At 34.2% G+C, this 26,184-nt stretch overlaps 2 protein-coding genes across 6 annotated transcripts; one reads left to right on the forward strand and one right to left on the reverse strand.

The window, feature by feature from the left end:
* The first annotated feature begins 10,650 nt into the window (after positions 1–10,650).
* Positions 10,651–16,447, forward strand: LOC110794152 (uncharacterized GPI-anchored protein At1g61900). 4 transcript variants are annotated; one of them, XM_021999092.2, is made up of 8 exons: positions 10,651–11,103; positions 12,082–12,249; positions 12,696–13,283; positions 13,918–14,163; positions 14,422–14,433; positions 15,113–15,256; positions 15,350–15,394; positions 16,290–16,447. In XM_021999092.2, the coding sequence occupies exons 1-8, from the start codon at positions 11,037–11,039 to the stop codon at positions 16,430–16,432; spliced, it is 1,413 nt and encodes a 470-aa protein (XP_021854784.2). In that variant the 5' UTR covers positions 10,651–11,036; the 3' UTR covers positions 16,433–16,447. The 4 variants fall into 4 exon arrangements, with proteins under 4 accessions (XP_021854784.2, XP_021854788.2, XP_021854787.2 ...); XM_021999096.2 differs by lacking the exon at positions 16,290–16,447 and adding an exon at positions 15,501–16,089 and having other exon boundaries at positions 10,652–11,103; XM_021999095.2 differs by lacking the exon at positions 16,290–16,447 and adding an exon at positions 15,555–16,089 and having other exon boundaries at positions 10,652–11,103.
* A 197-nt stretch (positions 16,448–16,644) lies between these two features.
* On the reverse strand, positions 16,645–22,363 carry LOC110794153 (transcription factor SRM1). Of its 2 annotated transcripts, none has more exons than XM_021999097.2 (3): positions 22,246–22,363; positions 21,872–22,168; positions 16,645–17,726 (listed from the first exon to the last, which is right to left on the reverse strand). In XM_021999097.2, exons 1-3 carry the CDS (start codon positions 22,272–22,274, stop codon positions 17,228–17,230), a joined length of 825 nt encoding a protein of 274 aa, XP_021854789.1. In that variant the 5' UTR covers positions 22,275–22,363; the 3' UTR covers positions 16,645–17,227. The 2 variants fall into 2 exon arrangements, with proteins under 2 accessions (XP_021854789.1, XP_056686967.1); XM_056830989.1 differs by having other exon boundaries at positions 21,872–22,165; positions 22,246–22,360.
* Between the last annotated feature and the right edge of the window lie 3,821 nt (positions 22,364–26,184).

Genomic DNA, 26,184 nt, shown 5'->3' on the forward strand with positions numbered 1-26,184 from the left:
CTTTCGTATTACTCTCCCGAAGGCTGACAATTGTGGTATCTCTACCTTGGAGCTTGGTCTCCAGGTCAACCTTCTCAGCAGCATGCTTCTCCTTCTCTGCCTCATACTTCTCGGCATCCTCTTCCACTTGGAAAGCGAGAATGCCAACCTCCTTTCCAATCTCCATCAAGGCATTCCCCCCTTCCTTGGTAAACTCGGCAACCTCATCCCTTGCCTTCGCAAGTTCGGAGACGACCAAACTGAACTTTTGGTCAAGGTTGGGGATGTCCCGAGCATAGAGTGCCTCGAACTTTTGGAGCCTCCTCTCATCATGAGATTGGCATACAGCAGATAAAGAGCTCCAATAGGCAACCTAAAGAGAGGAAACGAACTTAGCTGACGACAAAAAAGAGAGAGGGAAAAGCAACAACCAAAACTGAGCAAGTATATATGCATAAATCACCTCGTTTAGATGGTACTGAGCCATCTTGGTGGGATGGTTTGATACCTCCCTAGGAACGCGGAACTGCGGAACCCCGCGCAGAAAGTTCTCATGAGCCACCTTGGGACCAATCATGGAGCTCGCATGGGCAGCAGGGTCTTCACCCAAGACAGCAGGACGAGCGTAGCGAGCCATGGTCTCCCGAACCTCCAAAGGAATCCTCTTCAAAGGAACTTCGGAGCATGGATCGCCATGAACCAACCTCTCCAAAACAGAAGTTGAGGTGGAACCCAAGGTCTCACGGCGCCGCTTCGTACCACGTCCCCCCGAAGCGCCTCCTTCAGAGAATCCTAGAGCTGAAGGTTGTTCAGCACCCTCCGCTGCCGAAGGAACATCCTCCGCGGCATCCGAGGCGGTGAGATCCACGAGTACCTTTGGAGGAGTCTTAGGATCCTCCTCCAAACCGACCGCATCAGCCGCCTCGGAAGCATGCGCCTCGGCAGAAGCAATAGGAATATCCTCCTCCTCCCTCTCCACTTCAAGGGTGATGTCTTCAACAATCACCCCCAGAGGTTTCAGCGGCGAAGGAATAGTAGCCTCCTCGGCCAAAGGTTGGTCCACCTGTTCATTGGGCACCAACACATCAACGCTTTTCAGCCTCTGGCCCGGAACAGGGATGAAACGACGGAAGTTCTCAGGAGGACCCATCTCCTTCTGCTGACGAGCAAGGTAAAGCTCTCCCGCCTCTGCAAGACCCGGATCCTCGGCAACAACCTGCTGAACCCTCTCCTCGGTCAGAAAAGGTCGGCGGCCCAGAAACTCTAGAACCTCGGGAGAAGGAGTTACCTTAGCCGAAGACGAGGATTTCCTCTTCTTCTTCTTCGGAGACTTCTCCCTAGCAACTGATTTCCCCTTTCGAGAAGCTTCGTCCTCCGAAGACTTCCGCTTTTGCAACCTTTGCGACTCCTGGAGAACACAGGAAAGTAAGAACGCAAGAAGAAACCTGCAGGAAAACGAGAAGTGAGGAACACTCACCTCGGGAATAGCGAAAGAAGGAGGAGATGAAGCAGATGAGACAACTGGGGCAGCAAATGTCGCTTCGGGACCCTGTACGAAGATAAAACGAGATAAGCCCCCCACATCGGAAAAAGGCGAAGTACCACACAAGCAAACAACAAGAAAGTTACCGGATCAGAAGTAGTTACCAGTTCAGGGAGAACAGTCTGTCTCGGAACCGCTTCCCCAGAACTATCAGCAGACCAAGGATCGACCCGAACGTCGTCGATATGGGCCAAGGCGTGGGCCGAAAACCTGGCGTTCTCTAACCTCAGCTGCCGAGGGTTGCTAGCTTTGAAGTCGTAAGGAGGGCAGTTAGAAAGAATTTTCCCACCTTCCAACTTGTACCCCAACACCTCGGGGTCAAGAGCGACCTCGCCAAATGCTGCACAAAGAGAAGGAAAAAGGTCAGTCACAAACAAGCCAAAAGAGAGGCGAACACCTTCGCCGAAGCACGATCTCAGCACGAGAATTCTCACCCCTATCGTAGATCCTACTGAGACCGGCAGCAGCAAGGATAGCCTCCCGAGTGATATAATGAAAATTGGGAAGCCAGTGCATAGGCTCCCTAGTTGACTTCGCTCGGAACCACTCCAGCAGAGCTACATGATCCGGATTTCCCAGATCAACAGGACCAACCCTTGACATCTCCGGGTCCACCCTCACGAACCACTTTGGCGGGGAATAATAATGAGGATGCTTCGGATCCACGGGCACCCGCACTAGAAGCCATTGCTTCTTCCAGTTATGAACCGAAGAAACATAAGGAAACGCAGTTATATACTGCGAATCCCCCTTCCGAAGCCGTTTGTTGGTAATCTCCCACCAACCGTGCTCCGCGTTTTGGTTCCTCCCCAGCTCGTGCATTTCCTTGAAAACCTCGATAGACGGAGGGTAACCGAGGAAATCGCACGTCCAGCGATAAGAGATTATATGACGCATAGACTTCGGCGTCAACTGGGCCAAGGAAATATTATACTCCTCCAACACGCGGGACACGAAGGGGTCCAAAGGGAACCTAAGCCCATAATCGAAGTGGTGGAGATACACCGCTATCTTGCCAGGAGGTGGCCTCGTCACCCGAGCATGCGGCTGAAGAGGGAGCTCGCACCAGTAGCCCAAGGCATACTGAATGTCGTACAGATCCTCGGCAAGCCGATGATAATGCTCCCGCCGAGCGGCAACCAACCAGTCCCCCTCAACAGCTGTACCATCGGGACCAGCGATCTCAGTAGGGTCATTAAACAAAGCTGCAAGCTTACCTTCAGGATCCGCTTCCTCCCACCTCCTCGGGAAGAAAGGACGAACTACAAATCGACCAGTGGCACCAGTTTTATGGCTCGACCCAGCTCGAGCTCCGCTTCCCGAGCGTTCTTCAACCTCGGAAGGGACTTTCCTCACATCCTCCTCCGAACCACTAGAGGAGGACACAGCGTCAGAGTTCTTCTTCCACCTTCCTCCGGCCATGGCAAGAACTCCAAAAAGAGCAGAATGCCGAATATACAGAGAACGGGGGAACGAAAGAAATAAAAGGGAAACAAATTACCTTTTCCGGAGCGGAAACTGCCGATAAACCAAACTGAGTGAAGATCCGAAGCTAATCCTCGACGAACTCGCGAAGATCTGAAGAAAACTCACAAGAGATGTCACCGGAATTCTGGGAAAGGTTGGGAGAGATTTGGATGAATAAAGTTTTGAAATTTGGTTTGGGTCAAGTATTTATAGGCCTTGGCTCGAGAAACCGCCCAACTTCCACTTTATCTTGAGCCGTACGATAGACACCACATCTGAAGCGTCCTTTGGACACCTGTCCCACTAGCGCATGGATTCAAACGCCCCCTTTTTGAAAAAAGAGGGGAAATATTTCAACTTCTGGAACTTGGAAACCCACCCATTTATTTCTAAATGGACCGGGTCTGGGGGGCATGTTGTTTGGGCTCCCAATCGGAAACCAATTGGGCCTCTAAGTCCAAAGCCCAAGGGCTCCATACAGCAACATCAACCCACGAACAACTCCCTTGGCTTATCAGCCACCATAGAGGCCCAAGGCCCAAATAGTGATAAATGACCTATGGGCACATTTATTACTCAAACACTATAAATAAGCCGCCAAGGCACACACCCCAAGGTACGTCCATTTTCCGCCTTAAGACTACTCTTCTAGAGAACCTCTCTCTAGACTCCGAGCATCGTTCTTACTTAGGCATCGGAGGGGCTTTCCACGGAAACACCCCCGAGGCTAGTAACTTGTCTATTGTGCAGGTTAACTTGGACACGACACATTCAAGCTAGCAGGATCTTCAACACACACGAAAGGGCCTTCAGTCGAAGCCCATTGTTCCATCCACTTCAACACCGGAACACATCTAAAAAACATACTTGAGAATTTCAATATAATAAAATAAATCATAAGCGGAGTATATGAATTTGTTATTATTACTATTAATACTATTATTTTATCTTTCTTATCTTTATTTTTGGTTTCAAAGAAATTTTTCACTTGTATTGCATAATTTTATGACTTCTAATTGACATACACTATATATAATGATTAGTAATCTATAAGCACAAAAGAAACTTAATTAAGACCGGATTAGAGTGATTAGACTAAGAGTTGACAGACTTATGTAGCTAATATAAAGTCAAAACGAATAAAAGAAATTCACACCATGATTTTATTCAGTCAATTATACACAACTTTTGACCATGCATTGGCATGCATTGGGCATGCAAATACATGGTTGATTAATTATATACTTCCTCCATTTTTTACTTTATGACTTTCTAAATTATGCACTTAGGTAACTAAATTTTTTAGCATTACAATCATATGTTGCATATGTTAAATAGACAAGTACTTTTGGTTGCATTCATATACCTTTAAATGTCTTTTTTCTTTGAAGGGATACCTTTAAATGTCTTTTGGTGTTGCACTTTTAAAAATTTATATTCTCCTTTTCCTAATGTTGTTCTTGTTTGTGATTTTTATAGATTCTAGTCGGTGGGGAACTCATATTATTTAATTGTGAATTGGAGGTCACAAGGTCGAGCTCCATCAATTGTGAAATATTTAGGAATGACTCATGTGAAGACGTCGAGTAGCTGGTTAGCTAACCTGTGATAGCTAGGTGATGGTTCAATAAGGTCCATTTTTCTTACGTAGTAAAAAAATTAAATAAACTTAATATATAGTATGTTTCGATAAAAATATAAGAAAATACATATTCATATAGGGTGTTATATGATTTATTTGGTAAATATATAAAAGAAAAACGTGTAAAGTGAAACAATACCAAATTACTGAAATAAAATGAGGTATTTCGATATTCCCTTGAATTTGCAATATGTATAAAAAAAAGTTGTTTGATTGACCATAAAATAATAGACACTACAAGAATTTGTATTTTTAATGACAACCTAATAACGACGGGTCAAAAATCATGTCGCAAAAGCCTTTTGCGACGGGGCTAACAACCAAATAAAGAAGGGAACAACCGTCGCAAATGCCTTTTACGACGGGTTAACGACGGGATTTTTCATTAATGACGGGTTCGCGACAGAAAATCCCGTCGTTAATCAACGATTATTGGCCTTTAACGACAAGATTTTTCGTCATTAATGGTACAATTTCTTATAGTAAGAGTTTCATACGAAACGTGCTAGTTACAGGAGGCTAACTAAGCAACTTTGTTCCTTTAATTTCGTAAGAATTGAAGTTGGATTTAAATCTGTTAAAAGTTCATCATCTTCTTATCATCAACCAATTAACTTTTCATAAACCCCCTGAATATTCTGATCCAAATTCCAAACAACTTATTTACTACCCGTATAACTAGTTATAACATTCGCAAATCAAGTTCTTTTTTCTTTTTCTTTTTTGACTAAAGCGCACATGAGCAAATAAGTTCTTACAACCTTATTCATTATAGTTATTTTTTTGACAAAAGTGAGATATCAAGTTCTTACAACCTTATTCATTATAGTTATTTTTTTATCATTCGTTCATTAGAACTCCGTAAAGGAGCAAATAAGCAAAAAAATAGCCTTGATTATACGATGTAAACCGACTGCACAATAAAAATCACTTACCAATGTAAGGAGTGTTAAATTATATATTGTCGACTATCGAGTGTCGACAATGACTATGCCCACACTCTAGTTCAAAAAATGACCAAGTCTTTCTAATTAAGGAATGATTAATACACCACCCTCCCAACTTCTTCCTAATTAAGCAATATAAAATAAATTTAAAAAAAACTTTTTTAAAAAAAAATAAAAAACTTTTGGATATCCCACTGCCCACAAGGCCACAACACGGTGACTGGTGAATAGTCAGCCAACCTAACCCCATATCAGCCTATAATATTCTGCCACGTACCCCTCCACATCACCTCATTTATTTTCCACCTAATTATTTGTTTCTTAATTACATTCATTTTTTATTTTTGAGTAAGCAAATTTTGCAACTTTCTTAGAACTTGGAACTTCTTCAACTTTGGTGACCTTCGCTATATATAAACCCCCCCACCCCTACTCTTCATCTCTCCTCTCTCATTCACATTTTTCCATCTATTTTTGCCAAATCATATTTTGTATATCCGTTTTTATACCGTATATAAAATTACAGATACATACTTTACCCGTTTCTTTTTAGTTGCAACTCTGGAGATAAAAGACCGGTTCCAATCCTATATCAGCCTATACAATCCTGCCACGTACCTCTCCACATCACCCTCATTTATTTTCCACCTATTTATTTAGTTATTTCTTACTTTTTCTTTAATTTTTTGTAGTAAGCAAATTTTGCAACTTTCTTAGAACTTGGAAGTTGGAACTTCAACTTTGGTGACCTTTTGCTATATATATAAACCCCCTCACCCCTACTCTTCATCTCTCCTCTCTCATCCACATTTTTCCAACTATTTTTGCCAAATCACATATTGTCCATACATAAACTACAAATAATATATATATATATATATATATATATATATATATATATATATATATATATATATATATATATATATACTTCCTCCGTTTCTTTTTAGTTTCCATACGTGTAAACACAGGTGATCAGTTTTAAGCCGACAAATCTTTACAAAATGGGAAACTATTGTTGTGTGATCCACGGATCCTCGGCGGTGGCGGTGTGGTCCGAAGATGACGATTGGGGGACCGAGTCGGCCGTCGAAACAGAAGGGCTCCTAGGTGGTTGTGTTGAATCATCATCCTCTCATGCGGTAGAGACTACGGGGAATCAAGTGAGGATAAGGATTTCAAAGAGAGAGTTAGAAGAGGTGTTAAGAAGGGTAGACGCTAATAAAAGTGGGACCAAGATTAAGAAAATGAAGGCTCAACAAGTATTGCAAAACTTGATTGATAAAAGTGATCATTTTGAGATCCATAATCAACGGCCATGGACGCCCGCCCTTCAAAGCATTCCCGAGGTGAACTGATAAGCCGTATCATTATATTCACAATAGTATATTATTAATAATATTATAGTATTATTATATATCCTAGTTGCATGTATTTATAATTTTATATGCATGTAATGTAACTTGTACATATACATTAATTAATGTAATTAATTAAGTAAATTTTTAATGAGGAAGATTAGGCTCTAATTAAGGGTTTGATTATTTGTCTCTTTTTCTTTTGTTATACTGCATTTCATTTCCTCCTCTTATGGGACGTCATTTACAAGTTTGTTTTTTCTTTACTTATTAATATAATTTTCGCGGTTTGGAGGATAAAGAGATAAAAATATATCGTACATTGGAAGATGAGGTTCAGAGTCACTGTTTTGTTACATACCTAGGAAAGTGGATCGGACAATGTAAACTTATATATTTGTCAATTGGTTTTAGGTTGAAATTTTAGTCGTAGTTAGCTCGTGAGATTTCCAATCACTTATTGTTTTCCCTTCCTTTCTCGTGTGCAAATTCAATCATGTCTCTCGTATATGAATGTAAATATATTTTTTTCATTACAATAGATTTCCTCTTTATATAGCTTTGTATGGAGTAGCATGGAAGATGCCCAAACCTTTTTGAAATATTAATTATATATTGGGATAATATTTTTCCTTTTTTTTAAATTATACTTTTTTTTGTTGGAAATAATATTTTTCAAACGCACACATAATGTGAATGGTATATTTTACAAAGTCAATGGATCAATTACACTTGAAGTTAATGTTAACTTCGATTATATACTACGTATATATCAATACATGTTGTTTGGGTTTGGTGTACGCAACTTTGAAGAGAAGTTTGTTCCACTTTTACGAGCTTTATATCAATAATCAATCAATAAGAGAAAGAGACATGTAAATGACATACAAATTTTGAAACATAAGAATTAGACTCTTAAGAGAAAGTGACATGTAAATGGTGTACAAATTTTAAAACAGAAGATTCATACTTTTAAGGCCCATAGTTCTCCACTGAGCCTACTACTCCACTACTCTGGATCGATAGTACAACAACATTAATTGTTTAATAATGAATTTTTTTTCTTAATTAATACTCGTGTTTTTTGACAAACAGGAAAAGTAGTTATATGGAAAAGAGGAAGTACCTCATTAATACAAAAGTTGGAAAGAACCGGTAATTAAATATTTTACATATTTAAACTTAATTTCAAGAGTCTACCTTTTTTCACTCTACATATGATTTCTCTATCACTTTTCTCTCTCATAAATGTTGCGGAGTAATAAACTTAATTTCAAGGCTCTCTGCTGGCAGTATGGCACTTTAAAATATTGTTTTCATGAGACTTTATCTCTATTTATTTTTGTATGTATGACCTCTTTTTTCCGACCTTTATCGTGAAATGACGAGAGCCGTTATACGCTATTATGATATCTCGAGAGTCAATAGCGGATAATATTGCTGGCTTGAGTGGGACAAACCTTTCATACCCTCCTTAAATTTGAGTATAGTTTCTTAAATCCCGTATTGCTTCGACTAATTCTTCTACAGTTCTACTAGCCCATAATTAAACTGTTCAAGATCCGTCATCGTCTAGAATTAGCCTCACATTTCCCCAATAAGATTTTCACCAATTACCGGTCTTTCTTTAGCGATAGGCTAATCCTTAACCAATTCATTTAAGTTGATTGGTTGGCTAGCTAGTTGTCAACACAAGGCTCAAAATCACTTTTCATTTAATGTTGTTGACAAAAGAGAGCTCAAGTGGGTTCTCCAAATAAATCATGGACTACAAATTTGAAAAACCTTTCATTTTAATTGCAAAGTTTCCCCCCCTTAGCCCAATAGCATGGGCCCAAACCACATCAAAGGTGTGACTACTTACTATTGTACTAATGGGGAGTAAATATGTGTACCAAAATGAACTACGGAGTAATTGATTGGAATTTTACAACTATTTATTTTAATTAATAATATTACTAGTATATGTCCGTGCTAATGCACGGGATAACTATAAATTTTAGATGCTTTATGTTTACCTAATGGCGTATATAAGTATCCGTATAATTAAATATAGGTACTTGTAAATTGTAATAGGTATAGAATAGGTCAACCATTACATACATGTATTCCCGTTCAAGTTTTCTTTTACACAAGCATGACAAATTTACTACCTATTTTTGGTGTAATTGTTAATGATAATGATTTTCGTGTAAATTGGTTTAAAATTTGGCATTCTTACTTTTTTTAGTTTGTAGAATATTGAAACACTAAAGTAAATTTGTCTATGCTTTCCATTTTAATTTGTCATGTTTTCCCATAACTCTGCTTTAATAATATAGATGTATGGATCGAATCATATATTCATAACTAACTAAAACAAATTAATCTGTATATTTATGTTATTAGTCAATTTTTATAGTTGTTTTCTCAAACACAAAGTATAATGCATTAATTCCGACTTTAAATTGTGGTGTCACATCATAAAGTTAAGTTTTAATAAAAAGTTTAGCTCTCTTCAACAATATCTTTTAAATATTTTGATAAGTAAGAATAACTATCAACTTTGAATAGTGACAATTCAGGACAATTAGTTTTGATCACTCAAAATCACCAAGCGCAAACTAAAGTGGATTCTAACTACCAATTGCCTGTTGGTTCAGTGGTGATTGGAGCTGAACTTGGTAGGGAGAACTCGTGTTCGATCCCCCGCAACAACAATTGGGAGGGGACTGGAACCTATCCACCCAGAACTCGCCCCATATCCGGATTAGCTTTAAGGGTGAACCGGGTGCTAACACCAAAAAAAAGTGAATTCCAACTTTTGAAGGTAATATCAAACATGAGATTGGATTACGTTTATATTCACCCTTTTATAAATACTCCACACAATCTAATTTAACTAGTTAATTAAATTCTAATTAACACCAACTTCAAATACGAAGTAGGCAACAATTAGTTTTGATCACTCAAAATTACCAAGTGCAAAGTAAGTGAACTCCAATTATTAAAACCGATACCGAGTATGAGATCAAATCACGTCTACGTCTTTGTCTTCTCGAATGCATTTCAGAGTACTACAGAGTATAATTTAACTAGTTAATTAAGTTATAATTAACACCAACTCTGAATACCAAATACTCCCTCCGTCTCTTTTTGTTTTTTACGTTTTCCTTTTTAGGTGTTTCAAAATGTTTTTTACATTTCCTTTTATATAATCACATAAATGATTTTATATTTCTATCAAAACTTGTGTCCAATTATTATTTCAACCAATTAAATCCATTGAGTCATTTAATCTCTTACGCTTTTTCATTGGGACATTAACTTTTTCTCATTTTTCCAATATAGATTTTTGATAAGAGTGAAAATATTATAAATAAATGTAATTTTCCTCGTTTACATAAAAAGTTAGAAGAATCTCAATGCACATTAATTAGTCATTAAAATGCGTGTAAAATATCAAACGTAAAAAACAAAAAGAGACGGAGGGAGTAGTAAACACTTAGTTTTGATTACTCAAATTATCAAATGCACTACTGAATATGAGATCAAATCACGTCTATATTGTCGCCCTTTCAAATACATTTCTTAGTACTCTAATTTAATTTATCATTGATTAATGTAATACATGTAATTAAAATATTATGGATCTATGTTGGATCCTTAGAGAAGGTGGGCAATTAATGGGGAGCATTAAATGAAACAATGCTGTTGTATATGAGTTTGCGCACCTCTTTATTTCCCACCCTCCATCGTCTTCTTTCTCTCTCTTACTTCAATTTCTTCCTTTTTCTGTGAATATTTCTATATAAAAATATATTAAAAAAAATAAAAAATTAGAGGTCCCCAATTTCTTCCTCCAGCAAAAACCAGCTAATTTTTGCTGAAATTTTTCAGTTGACCCCACTTTCAGTGTTCACTCTCTACAACTGCTGCTCAACACTGAAAGTCTGAAACCCTTCTTCTTCTTCGATTTTATTTTTTTGACACTTTAATTTTGTGAATTTAATCCAATTTTCTTTGAAAAAAATCCCTTTTAATGCTTTGGGTACCTTTGAAATCCTCCTATTTTGCTACTTTTGGCATATTCTTGTGTTCTTAGCTGTTTTTGGGCAGGAATGAGAGGAGGGTTGTTCACTTTCCTCATCAAGCTTCAATTTTTCAGCTCAGTTCTTGTACTATTCTGTAAGTTTTGCTAATTTGCTTAATTTTTAAGCTTGATTTGTTTCTATTTTTAGCTTTTACAGTTCATTTTCAAGGGTATCTCATTCGGTAATCAATTTGGCTACTCTTGATTCCGGGTCATTCCCCAATTTGGCTATTGGTAGATTATATGGTTTGAACCTCTAAATTATGATTTAGGGTTCTTGTTATTCCAAGATTTAATCCTTATGTAGGTTAAGGAAATGCTTTCATAGCTTTTGTATTCTATGTTTATAGTTCAGATTTTTACTAGGATTTGCTTTGGACATATATTTTGTCTCCAAGTGAGCTTAAATACCTTTCCATCCTTATTTTAAATAGTTTTTTTCTTCTTCCTTTTCTTGTCCTGTCTCTCTTGTTCTTTATTGAGTAACTTTTATAAGCATTTCTTGGATTTGATTGTGTTGTCTTTTCACAATATCTTGGTTTTGTACATTTGCTGATATTTCAGGGTTCATAATGTTGAGGGAAAAATGATGCACATTGCTCATTTCTTTTCTTAGAAGGTTCAATTGAAAATGCTGTTGGAATTTGTTGCTCTATGTCAATTTAATGGTTGCTGCAATATAAACCTTTTGCTGTTGTTGAGAGAACATGTGTAGTTCAATTGTTGATGAACTAATCTTACATTAATAGGATACTTTAGTATGTACTGGTATGAAAGATTACCAAGAAATTCTAAATGGGCATCAACTATGCATGGAAATCTTGACTTTGGTTTGGGTTGTGATCTTAGCTGAATATCGATTTCCGATGTTATTCATGATCTTTTAAGTGGAATGCTAGATGAAGTATGCATTGAACAATGTCCGAGAGTGAGAGGAGCACTATAAGCTCGGTTGGGATATGGGAGCTTTCGGTTGTGGCAGTATTTGGAACAATTTCACATATATAATAAAACTGTGTAATAATATTTTGTATTTAGCTTTCAAAGCTTACAAATTCTTTTTTTTTTTACAGATGTTACTGAATTGTATTGTGCCCCATTGAGTTATTTCGGAGATCCTTCCCCAGATGGAGGAGACTTTTTACCTATGTCACCAAACGGGGCTCCTCAGCCCCTTCTTCCTTTTTTGGCACCTTCCCCTTTGACTCCATTTACAAATAGTACAATTCCTAAATTATCAGGTAATTTGCATAATAACCAGCTTTTCTTGATTTACCAGTAAAATGTTTACACTTAGGCTCTGTTTGGTGTGGCGTAAAACGTTTTCAGTGAAAAGTGATTTTCCATGGAAAACTTTTTTCAATGAAAAACACTATTTCAAACTAGTTTTTCTTTTTTGGTTCCTTAAAAGAAAAGTAATAGAAAAATGAAAATTGGAGAAGATTGATGGGAAAAAGGAAGATGGAGATAAGGAGGAAAGATGGAAAAGTGGTTTTTCCTCCTTTTAAATGGAAAATGTTTTTCCACCTTTGAGAGAGTTATGGAAAATTGTTTTTCATCCCTTGCAAAACCAAACAACGTAAAATTGTTGAAAAGGGGAAAATCGTTTTCCATGAAAACGTTTTACACCATACCAAACGGGGCCTTAATGCTGATCGATGTTAAACAATTATTCTGTTCTTTGTAGGAGCATGTCCTTTTAACTTCACTGCTGCTGAAAGTATAATGGGAATTACAGCAACTGATTGCTTTACTGCGTTTGCTCCATATCTGGCTAATGTAGTATGTTGTCCGCAATTGCATGCGACCTTAGTTATTCTTATAGGTCAATCCAGTAAAAAAACCATGTTGCTTGCCCTGAACGAGACACTTTCAAAGCAATGCCTATCTGACGTTACCCAAGTATTGGCGAGCCAGGGTGCAAATGACAATCTTCAACAGATATGCAAAGTTCGGGAATCCAACCTCACCGAAGGCTCTTGTCCTGTAAAAGATGTCAGAGAATTTGAGAAAACAGTGGACACTTCTAAGCTTCTGGAATCATGTCAGAAGATTGATCTTGTCAATGAATGCTGCTCCTTAACTTGTCAGAATGCTTTATCAGAAGCTGCTAGAAATATCAGCTCGAAGCTTGGTGATCTTACTGATGTACCTCAACTTTCGGATATTGATGAAGACTGTAAAAGTATTGTCTTACGGTGGCTAGCTAGTAAACTCAGTCCATCCCGTGCAAAAGAAGTTATAAGAGGGTTGTCAAACTGCCATATTAACAAAGGTAAACAGTCTGAACACATTACCAAATTTATCCGTGGAAAAGTTACTCTTAACTGTGCCTGGAAATTCTAGTTGTAGAGCAGTATTTTAACTTAAGTAGTTAGGTGTAGCCGTGTAGGGTCCCACAGTGATTGACTACGTTTCACTGGAAAGTTTATGCAATAGAGTAGTATGCCTAAATGTCTACAAACGAAATGCAGATCTAAAAGACTTGTTCTTGAAAGGTGTAGAAACTTCTAGTAACATATTTTTCTTCATGAAGTTTTATCTGGATTAGTATGCAGGATTGCAGAGTGACTTTTAGTGCTGAACATAGAGTGTAGAAAGGACAAGGACAGAATGAATATTGGTAATTAATCAAATGCTGTGAAGAATAGTCTGCTTGTGTGATTTCTTTGCAGTGCTATCAAAACACAATTGCATCAAATTTTTTAAGAAGTAGCAAAATGTAATCTATTTTCTAATTATGTTCATTTATGGGACATGTAATTAGGATTGTTTGGTGCTGAAAGGAAAAACTATAAATATACATGGAAAATTATGAACATAATTGACTAAAATTGTATTAAATGAAGTAGTGATTTGCTTATTCTTCTTCTTCTCTAATAACCCTGTGTAATCTTTTCTCATGTTAGTGTGTCCTTTATCTTTCCCTGACACAAGACGTGTTGCGAAGAAGTGTGCTAATGTAATAAGCAACCAGACAGAATGTTGTACTGCCATAGGAAGCTACGTGAGTCACTTGCAAAATCAGAGTTTTGTCACCAACTTGCAAGCTCTTAATTGTGCTGCTGCACTTGGGATGAAGTTGCAAAGAGAAAATGTTACCACAAATGTTTACAATCTTTGTCATGTGAGCCTCAAGCAATTCTCAGTCCAAGGTAATTTTTTTTTTTTTTACTTTACTGCTTCCAATTATTAGGACTAGTTTAGTTGTAAGTGAGGACATTATCGTCTATTCTATAGGGGGACACCAAGTGAAATTACCGTATTGACCTCAGGAGTTCCCTTATAGCATAGAGATCAGTTTCAATTACAGAGCTAAGTCACTAACCTCAATCTCTTCTCTTTTTGGGTTTTTTGCTTCATCATTTTGCTTTGATGCACCAACTCGATGTGATATCTGGCAATCACACCAGCTGGAACACAAGGTAAATGCTGAACTGGTCAATTATATATACAGCTTTTTGTTGATGATCCTATATAAGCTGGCTTGATTTCTTTCCCCTTTTCAGCTAAGCTTTTATGTTTCAGTACTTTTGCGCAATCTTCACCCAGATGTGAATATACATGAAGAGAAAATAGTAGTTAATCTAGTTTTACGTTTGCATTTGAATGAGGTAGAGCCTCTGACTCCTTATTGGTACATACTCAGAATTGGACTTTTCGATGCTGAAATTCGAGTAATCGCTGAAAGTAAAGGCAGAAAAGCTACTTAGCTTCCAAATAAAATGAATGAAGATCCTCTACGGCAAAAGATTTTGGTGATATTACCGAATAGTCCTGTAGTCTAAAGTTCTAAACGATCGAGGGCTTCATTGTAATTTGAAAATACTCATAATTGGCGTCTCTTTTTGTTTTGTATTGAATATTAAGGAATTTAACTTGGCATTCTTGCTAAACTCCTTAGATAAGCAATTAAGCATACATGAAATCACAGTTATTCAACAACCTTAACTTCTTAAGTGCTTCGTATAACACATAAAAATGTTTAAACCCGTGGAGGCGCGGACCATTTTATCAAATAGCTGAATTTTGTCCTCTATCCTCACCTAGAATTTACTCTTTTTTTTTTTTGTATGATAATTTTTTTAATGTTTTTGGTTGCAGAATCTGGATGTCTTCTGCAGAGCTTGCCTTCGGATGTTACATTTGACAAAACATCAGGGATAACCTTCCTCTGTGATCTGAATGATAACATTCCGGCTCCTTGGCCCTCCGCACTTCAGTTGCCAGCTTCATCTTGCAATAAATGTATGTTTTTTTGTTTGTTTGTTTGTTTGTTTTAATCTATATTGCTCATCACCACTTAGTTTCTCATGATCAAAATTTGGTTTACCCCTGCAGCTGTTAACATTCCTGCACTTCCCGCAGCAGCTTCTGGAGAAACTGGTGAGTCGACTATCTTGTCATTAATAGTTCCTCTCCTTTTAGTCCTTCAAGAAGTTATGTTTTATGGCATATAAAACTATGGGATTCCTTTGTTGTGCGGAGAAAGTGATGAAACCCGGCCCGTGTCTTTGTTGGACTGATCAAAAGTAAGGTAATGCAGAGAAACTGGTAATTCCTCCCATCTACTGTTCGAATGCAAGTACAGTGCTGAGTATATCAAGATGTTGAAATCTTGGCTTGGCATTAAAGCAAGAGCTGTTCTGTTTCATTCTCTTCTTCACTGGGCTTACAGGAGGTTTAACGGCTCGAAGTTCAGGAAAAGAGTCATTACTGCTAGTGTTTGTAGCTGCAGTTTATAAAATTTGGCAAGAGAGAAATAATGCTTTGTGGAATGCAAGAGTCTCCTCTGTGCAGAAAATACATAATGATATTAAGCATGATGTAATAGGTAGAATTAAGAGTATTGTAGGGGAAAAAGTTGGTCAAAATGTTGTTGTTTGGCTTTGTGCTTTGTATTCTGGTGTGGTTCTTGTTGGTGTAAGGCTGTTGCTTTAGTCTGTTTTGGTCTTTTGAGTTAGAGGGGAGCCTTCCTAGAAGGGTTGCCTCTTCTCTTGTAGTCCTTAGGTTGTATGAAGGCAATATATCATTACTTTCTTACAAAAAAAGAAGAAACGGCATTTTTTTTTTTTGGATTATCTTCATTCTTCATTACCACTTGCACAGTTGCACCCATATTTATAAATGGTATTACTCGTAAGAGCTATTCTAGATCTAAAATAACCGAAGAAATAAAATAAAACGATTGCTTATGACATTGCCCTGAGGAATTTAGGTGGGATATTCCATATGAAAATGCAAAAGCTTATGTTGATTCGCCTTTGTTTATTTTGGGTAGGAACCTTGTTGACAACAACCAATTACCCGATCCGAAACCAGTGGCGGAGCCAGGAATTTTTTTTGGGTGTCGGCAGTGACGTTCCCAAGATTTTTAGAGTGTTGTGTCTGGTGATCATTTCACAACACACAGTATATTACTAAAAAAAAAATTGTATCGTCCTAAAATTAATCAATATTCATATTACAATCGTACAAAATTATTACAGTTATTCCTTACGATTTTCATATGTGGGGGTGAAAACTGAAAAGAATAACTTAATTTAAGAGAGCGGGTGTTTGAATTCAAAACTCTAAGAGACCGGTTTTATCTAAACACTGCTCTATTAGAATTATCCCCTGTAGTTATTCAAAACTCTAAGAGATCGGTTTTTCCTAAAGATTGGTCTCCTAAAATTATCTCTATAGTATACCGGTTGTCGTACGTGCGGAGCAGGTGTTTTTAAGTAATACCTAACAGATCGAGTCTATGAAATAACCGGTCTCTTAGATCTCAGCTATAAGCTTTTTTTTTCCAAATTTTTTTTGGGGGGTCGGTGGACACCCCATGCACCTACTTGGCTCCGCCACTGCCCGAAACTCATACTACACCTAATATTGAATAACTTGATTTTGACCCAAGCCAAATTGAATTGACCCAACCTTAAAGTTTAATATGAATACTGTTGAATGTTGATTGATTTTATAAAACTGATAGCGTATTGAATGACTCGTCACTTGAATATGACCTGAATTGAATCAACATGATCTAAAATATCCAGTATCCACCTCTATATGGATAGCGTTGTTCGTTGGGTACAAGAGGCTAGTTCGAGGGCACAACTTTACCTAAAATCTGATACGAAGTATGTAGAATTGTTGATCTGTCCCTAAAATCTGTTGTCTTGATGAATGTTTTGAGAAGGGTACTGAAACTGGTTGAGGACTGTACTGATTCATTTATTCATGATATACTACTTCAGGCGCCATCAAAATTTGAAGTTGGTCATAAGTAACAAATTGGTTTAAAGTAGCATCATAATATACTTCAGGTCCTGACACCGGGCCTTGAAACGGCTCAGGTACTTCAGGTACTGTCATCGGAGCTTGAAGTTGCTCATTCACTTCAGGTATCCCTTCCACCGGGGCTTGGAGTTGTTCAAGAGGAGTAGACATGTGTTCAAGTTGTTTTTGAAATCGATTAGCACAAGCTTTATTAAGATCATTCAATATATCAGGAGTGATTAGCCTTTTCTGTATGAGTTCATGCACGAGCTCATCAGTAACTTCAGAAGTGTCATGAATGCTAACCCTCTTTCCCTTATTCTCTGTATCCTTACGAAGATAGTATTTCTGGGCATGGCTAGCCACCTGTGTTGGTTTTCTTGTTTTCACCACATTCCTTGAAACGCTTCTCCAATCACCCTTACCATATATTTCCAACCCAATCAAAAACATCCTACAAAACAAAAAACCCAAATTACACGTATATAATAGAAATATCCGAATAACCCATAGCGATTTCTCGTACCACGAGGTTAATACAAATTCGAGATTATCATGTTCAAATCGTACATCGAAACTCGTAATAATACCATGTAATATTCTTACTTGTAATTTCCTTAAAAAATAAAAGCTACTTGAAATCTTTGTTAATGTATGAATTAAAACATTTTCATAGATTAATGCGTGACATATTAAACATATGATGATTAGACATACATGCACAACGTTCTTTACCCAATGCAAGATAATTAAATTAATAAAATCAACTAAATTAAAAAATCAAGAAAAAAAAAATCGAGATCCCTTTACCCCTGACTTTTTAATATTTTGACTCTAGTGTCCTTATTATAATGTACTCACGCTTATAGTCTCCTCATTCTATTTCATACCCACCATTGTTAATCTTCCAATTTCTCTCCTCCTCTTCCTTTCTACAAGCTTAATTTTGGAGGTGATTGTTATATATCTATACTGAAATTGAGGAGCAGCAGTGGAGGTGGTTTAATTTTTTTTAAAAAAATTTACGCCATTGTCGATCATTTCCAAGCTACCTTGCGCATGTTTGTTTGATTGAAGGTCAATTGTTGAAGACGACACAACTGCTTGTTTTGCTTAGCTTTGACACTCGATCAGTTCAGTTCGTAAAATAGTTGGAGTAATAAAGGATCCAACAAAAAGTAAGAGGTTAACTACTTGGTAAAGTATATTTCATAGGTTATATAACTAGTACTAGTAACTCTTAAAGTTATGTTTTATAAGGTTAAATATTGTATTAGGTAACCCCGAGTAATACGAAAGTATCTATGTGAAACAACCCTTAAAAAAAAAGTAACCCTTAATTAAGATTTAGTAACGCTAAATATAATGATAAGTAACTCCCGAATAACATGAAAGTAATCCACATTTATAAGATACATTGTAATAACCTTTTCCTTAAAAAAATAGTCACCCTTAAGATCGATTAAGATTAGTAACCTCAAATATTATGTGAAGTAACTCCTAAATAACATGAAAGTAGCCCAAACTTTAATGATAATAACCCATGCATTTTAAAATAAATAAATAGTTAGTGACCCTTAAGATTAATATAATAGCGCTAAATATTATATTAAGTAACTCCTGAATAATATAAAAGTAACCCAAATTCATACGATAACAACCCTGCTTGTTAAAAAAATTAAGTAACCCTTAGTATTATGTTAAGTAACTCCTGAATAATATAAAAGTAACCACAATTATATTGTATGATTGTCGGTGATAATTAACCTTTTTTCCCTTTATTTTAAAAAAAGTCACCCTTCAGATTTAGATTAGTAACCTCAAATTTTATGTTAAGTAACTCCCATATCCCCTCAAAAAAATTCAAACTTTTATGATATTAACCTTTATAAATTAAATAAATTAGTGACCTTAAAATTAAGATTAGTAACGGTAAATATTATGTTAAGTAACTCCTGAATAATATGAAAGTAACTCAAATACATATATATTGATGATAACCAATGATGTCTTGGCCTAGTGGTTAAGACTGAGGGCCTGTGTACAATAGGTCTCAGGTTCGAATCCCCCCGCCCCCATTTGTAATTTATATTGCCCTTGTGGCTCATTCGCACCGAAAAAAAAAAATATATTGATAATAACCCTTTTAAAAGAAAAGAATTAGTAAAGCTAAACATTATGTTACAAATATATTGATAATAACCCTTTTAAGAAAAAGAAATAGTAAAGCTAAACATTACTCCCTCCGTCCCGGAATACTTGACCTGTTTTCCTTATCGGGCCGTCCCTTAATACTTGACCTGTTTCTAAAAATGAAAATATTCTAACAATATTATATTATTTCTCACTCCACCCCAATTAACCCACCTACCCCTACTCCATACAATAAATAATTAAAAATTCAACCCCTACTCTCCCCCAACCCCCACCTCCCACTAACTACATTAAAATAATACCCCACTATCAACTACTACCTATTAAATTAAATAAGTCAATTCAAGTCCCTTAAACTCTGTGCCGGTCAAATCGGGTCGAGTATTCCGGGACGGAGGGAGTATATTAAGTAACTCCCGAACAATTTAAAAGTAACTCCCGGACAATTATTGATAATAACCCTTTAAAATTAAACAAAAAAAACGTGCACAATAATTCTCGTCAAGGACTCAAGGGTGGTAGTCGAACCGCAACCATTGCTCCATCAGTACTTCTCCTTTAATTGTTTGCCCGATATACTTCCTCCATTCTTTTTTAAATGACACAATTGTACTTTTGGCACTATTCATATAATATACTTTGACCATCAATTGTGATTTATACTTAACAAAAAATATAGTCATGTGGGGTCTTGTTATAATCGTCTCATCCTATAGTTTTATAATATCAAACTTTTATAATTTTTAACCATTGATAATAAAAGGTATTAATGGTTGAAATATTGCATTGGCAAACGTGACAAAAAAATTGTGTCATTTAATAAAGAATGGAGGAAGTATTAAATATCAACGGTTTTGCCTTAAATCTCAGATTAGTGTCACTCGTCGGTCGTCACACCAGCAATTGATGGTGTGACTTGCCACACAGGAGACGGGCTGAAATTCGTATGATGCGGTTGGGATTATTATAAGATTAAAACGACTACCAATTTCTTGTATGTATTCCATACTAGTTATAAAAAAAAATATCATTCGAAATATGGGCTGACCTACTTGACCCTGGAGGGGTCCAAATGGACCCCCTTATTTCGAAATAACTCATAGCGATTTCTAGCCGAGCCTCCTTCCACGTACTCAATCTCCATAATTTCTTCAAATTCGAGAAAATTTAATTTATTTAGGTTAATAGGTTTAAATCGCTCATCGAAACTCGTAATAATTAACTACTCGTACCATGTAAACTTCTTACTTAAAAGCTTTATTTATGTATGAACTAAAACAAATTCCTAGATTAATGCGTGACAAATTAAACATATTCCGCAGCATTCTTTAAACAGCAATGCAAGATAATTAAATTAATAAAAACAACTAAATTAAAAATCAAGAAAAAGTAATAATTCTACCGTTTGGGATTAAATGAAGGATTAAAACGACAACGATATCTCCGTTTAAATAGATTTCTTCAATGTATACAATAAATTTATTTTTTTACAACTAATTAACTGGCATGTAATGTTCTTAATTAGAATCTTTATTAATGTATGAATTGAAACATATTCCGAGATTAACTGCGTGAAAGTAAACAGGTTAGGCGCAACATTCTTGAAACAACAATACAACATAATTAAATTAATTAATAAAAACAACTTAAATTAAAAAATCAAGAAAATAAAAATCAATCAAGATAGTAGCCCCCGATCTACGGTAAGTGAATCAGATCAAATATATAAAGTGACCTTATTTGATAACTAAAGTTACCTTACTCAAGGATAAATGTCACCCTAACCATTAAAAAGATGTGACTTCCTAACTAACTTTAAGATTGTTTTAAAAATAGTGGGATCATGCTAATTTTCTAAAATGACCTTCATACATATTAGTCAAAATAATAAAAAGGCTAACTCAAAATCCATATTAAGTCTAATTAATACTCATAATTGTTTATTTTGCAAATACAGTAAGTCAAAAGTATTTTTTTCTAACAAATAAACTAAGCCATAAAAGCCAACCAACCAACCCAAAATTTTGAATAAGATGTTTTATATGCCTAAGCTTGAAAATAAGGTAATTTATAACTACAATAAAAGAGAACTTATAACATCAATAAGGGTAACCAAAAGAACAGAATAGGTGCGGATAACCTTCCTCTTTTAAGAGGCCACACAATATATTATCGTAGATCGGCCTTTCTAAAAAGTTTGTGCCGTCATATAATACTTGTGTTCATCTGCATAGTAAATTTAATTTTTTACAACTATTTACTGCCTTGTAATATTCTTAATTAGAATCTTTATTAATGTATTAAAACAAATTACTACGGAGTAGATTAATTGCGTGACAAAGTAAACATGTTGGCGCAACATTCTTGAAACAACAATGCAAGATAATTAATTAAATTAAAAAATCAAGTAAATTAGAAATTAAAGATAGTAAAATAATTACGTACTTGTGTTCATCATCACTCCATTGATTCCCTTTAGTGATCGTCGGAGGTGTTGGGACAATGTAACTATCGACTGAGTTGTTTAAGTCCGTGAATTGGTGGTCAAATTCACCGTTTTCAATATTCTTGATGTCACAAACAAGTTTCTGGTACTGAATTTCGACCTCTTTCGGTGTTTTCGTCCCTCCGAGGTGGTCGGAAATAGCTTGCCACCGAGTTGACTCGTCGTCAATGGCGTTAAAGTGATCCGATGCAAGACATTCTTCAAACTGCCTGTTTTCTTCCCAACTCCATTCACTGCTATTAATAAAAACAACTTCAATTAAAAAATCAAGAAAAAAGATAATCAAGATGGTAAAATATTGGCAATTACGTACTTGTGTTGGTCAATAGGGACTTCTCCCATCTTATTTTATTTTATTTTGTTTTTGTTTTTGTTATGGCTATCTTTTAGTGCACCGTAATAAACCTATATATATACACAGAATAGGGTTTACACAAATAACATAATATTTTATTATTACTAAAAAAAAAAAAAGTTTAGCATAAAATAAATTTGAGTTTATAACAAACTGATACAGATTAGAGTTTGTGTTTTAATGGATATCTAAAAGTGCAAAAAGAACTGTAATTATTATTAAAAAAAAATGTTTTAGTAGAGGAAATTAACACCACTCCTCCGTATTGTTATGTTATAAAAAAAAGAGTTTAGTCGGTAATCCTTTCAATATTGAATTTTGATTGGTTACAAATGCATTGAAACTTTACTTACAACATTTTCTCTCTCCAATTAATTATACTTATATATTATTTTATGTTATATGTATCTTAGGGTTGTCAACCCTTAGGGTTAACCAAACATTTTCCCACTCTCTATAGCGGGTTACTTTGATGCTGCAAGTTTTAGTCATTGCCATCGAAGTTAGGAACTTTGACGTACAAATGGACAGGAAACAAGAGGTATAACACATCATTCGGTATTTTGTGGAGCATGTTAAATTATGTTGACCACTTACCATTAGTCTTAAATCAAAACCCGGGAAAATTAACGCACAAGCAACTCCAATGGTTACAAAATAGACATGCTCACAAAAAAAAATGAATATATAAGCAGGTAGCCCACCATTGGTACAACAATGACATAAGCAGCTCAAAAATCATTGTAGCTATTTTGGGCTACGTAGCTCAAAAATAATATAACTCAAATAAATAAATTATTTAAATTAAATATTATAGGGAGCTACAAAGTATTGTAGCCCACCAATGTGATAACTTGTAATTTTAATCAATTATAGTTAAAAATTTAATGTGTCAAACTTAGCCACAATATGTTGTAGCTCACTATTGGAGTTGCTCTTATGTGCTCCACATAATAGATCAAGTCACGAGTATACAAAACCATTTAAAATTGATTAACACAACAATATATATCCATCAAGAAAGCTCCCTTAATTTCTTCCTCGCAAAATAAAACAACCAAAAGGGAATTTACTATCGATCTTTTTAGTGGGCTTGACTTATGAATACCTTAAGTAGGTTACAAGTGTTGGGCCTTACGACCCTTAGGCCTTTCTTCGGGAGAGTTGTCAAATTGAGTGTGCGGGAATCGGGTATGGTCACTTTGCTTTTTTAGAATATATTTTTTTAAATTTTGGTTTATAAATAATTTGGTGAAACATAAGTCTTGTAATGTCACTTTTTTCCGTGTATGCTACCTTCACGAACAATTAAAGATTTCAATCCAGAACACTCTTATAATGTTACTACGTGCTGCATGCAAATCGATTGGGAGGAGGAGTGCATGTGGCTAGGCAAATACATTGCGAGCAAAATAAAAAATAAAAAAGTGAAACACGTTGTTTTATATGTGTTGGAACAATCAGCTATTAAGAGAAATGTGCATCCGTTTTAGATTGTATATGTTTACTTCTTTAACAAATACAGAGTAATATACTCTGTATAACAAACGTACATGAAGTATTTCGTATAATCTATACCTAGTATTTAAAAACTAAAACCATTGGTGATAATGAGACATGTGTCCTCACCTCATCAATCTCCCATTTTTTTAATTTTTTTTTCATAATTAAAATAAAAAACTAAAAAGACATCAATATTAAAGTGTACTTGTATTAAAAGAAGGAAAACCCAAAAGACTTCCCATAAAAAAAAACCTAAAATACACCCCTAAAAATAAATAATCAGAACTTAATGAGCTAACTTACATTGTTATTAATATTCCATAACAATATCAATAAACATTAGTATTTATGAGTTAATAATTTTTTTTTAAAAATTAACTCAAAATAAATCATAAGAAACTAAACACCTTCCTCGTCAACCTCTCATCTTCCATACACCCTCTTATAAATAATTTAACTAACAATCATTTTCGTTGTATCACTTACACAATCACTCTATATCATCATACCATTTTTAGAGGTAATGTGTGTTTTACTTTGTGTGTCTATTCTTTTTATTTTTATTTTTATGGCTAAGTTTGATTTTTCGTCAATGTATTATATGATTATTTTATTAACGGTTTGTTTTTCTATTGACATCATATTATATATCGCTATCGTTGATTGTTCCTTACAAATGTTCTTAGATTAATTTATTAAAATCTTAAATATATACACGTGGTTCTATTTAATTACATATTTATATCATAATAGCTAAAGTTATTGTATGTTGAGCAATACAAGTTCGTATAACACTTTAAAAATGCTCCCTTGCATTGCTCGGGGCTCAAATGCTAGTTTATTTCAGGAGGCTATCATGTCGACTTCCCAACCCCTTCCCTAGTGAAATAATTGTTGCATGGGATACAATTGACTTACATACCCTATGCCTAAACAATAAACAATTTCTCTTTGTGGAACTTTGTTGTTCTTTTGTTTATGGGTTGGGTAAAGTGTAATTGTTTGATTGAGTAAGTTCTTTTATAGTTAGTGGCTTGTGTTATGTTGTCTCAGACTAAAGTATTCTCCTTATGTTAGATTTTTTTTTTTGTTTTGGATATGTTTGCGTTTAGTAAGCTAATTTTGGAAGTTAAGTCTTAGGCCTTGTTCTTTTAGGCTTAATTTCAGCTTCAGGACTTATTTGGCAGTTCAGTTCAGTTCAGTTCAGGAGCATTCAGTTCAGTTCAGTTCAGTTCAGGAGCATTCAGTTCAGTTCAATTCAGTTAAGTTCAATTCAGTTCAGTTCAGTTCAGTTCAGTTCAGTTCAGTTCAGGAGCATTAAATTCAGTTCAGTTTAATTCAGTTTAATTCAATTTAATTTAATTTAATTTAATTTAATTTAATTTAATTTAATTTAATTTAATTTAATTTAATTTAATTTAATTTAATTTAATTTAATTTAATTTAATTTAATTTAATTTAATTTAATTTAATTTAATTTAATTTAATTTAATTTAATTTAATTTAATTTAATTTAATTTAATTTAATTTAATTTAATTTAATTTAATTTAATTTAATTTAATTTAATTTAATTTAATTTAATTTAATAATAATAATAATTATTATAATATATTATTATTATTCATATTAATTATATTATTATTATTATTATTATTAATTATATTAATATTTATATTATTGTATTACTTATTATTATATTTATATTATTATATTATTATATTACTTATTATTTATACTTATATTATTATTACTTATTATTATTATTATTATTATTATTATTATTATTATTTATAACTAAATAATTATATTATTTTTATTAATTAGTATTATTTATTATTTATTATTTATTATTTATTATTTATTATTTATTATTATTATTATTATTTATTATTTATTATTTATTATTTATTATTTATTATTTATTATTTATTATTTATTATTTATTATTTATTATTTATTATTTATTATTTATTATTTATTATTTATTATTTATTATTTATTATTATTATTATTATTATTATTTATTATTTATTATTTATTATTTATTATTTATTATTTATTATTTATTATTTATTATTTATTATTTATTATTTATTATTTATTATTTATTATTTATTATTTATTATTTATTATTTATTATTTATTATTTATTATTTATTATTTATTATTTATTATTTATTATTTATTATTTATTATTTTTATTATTATATTATTATTTATTTATTATTTTATTAATTATGTATTATTTAATTATTAATTATTATTATTTAGTTATTTATTATTAATTATTATTATTAATTATTATATTAATTATTAATTATTTAATTTTATTATTTATTATTATTATTATTATTATTATTATTATTTATTATTAGTATTTATTATTTATTATT

Source organism: Spinacia oleracea, chromosome 6, assembly GCF_020520425.1.
Source record: "Spinacia oleracea cultivar Varoflay chromosome 6, BTI_SOV_V1, whole genome shotgun sequence".
NCBI lineage: Eukaryota > Viridiplantae > Streptophyta > Magnoliopsida > Caryophyllales > Amaranthaceae > Spinacia > Spinacia oleracea.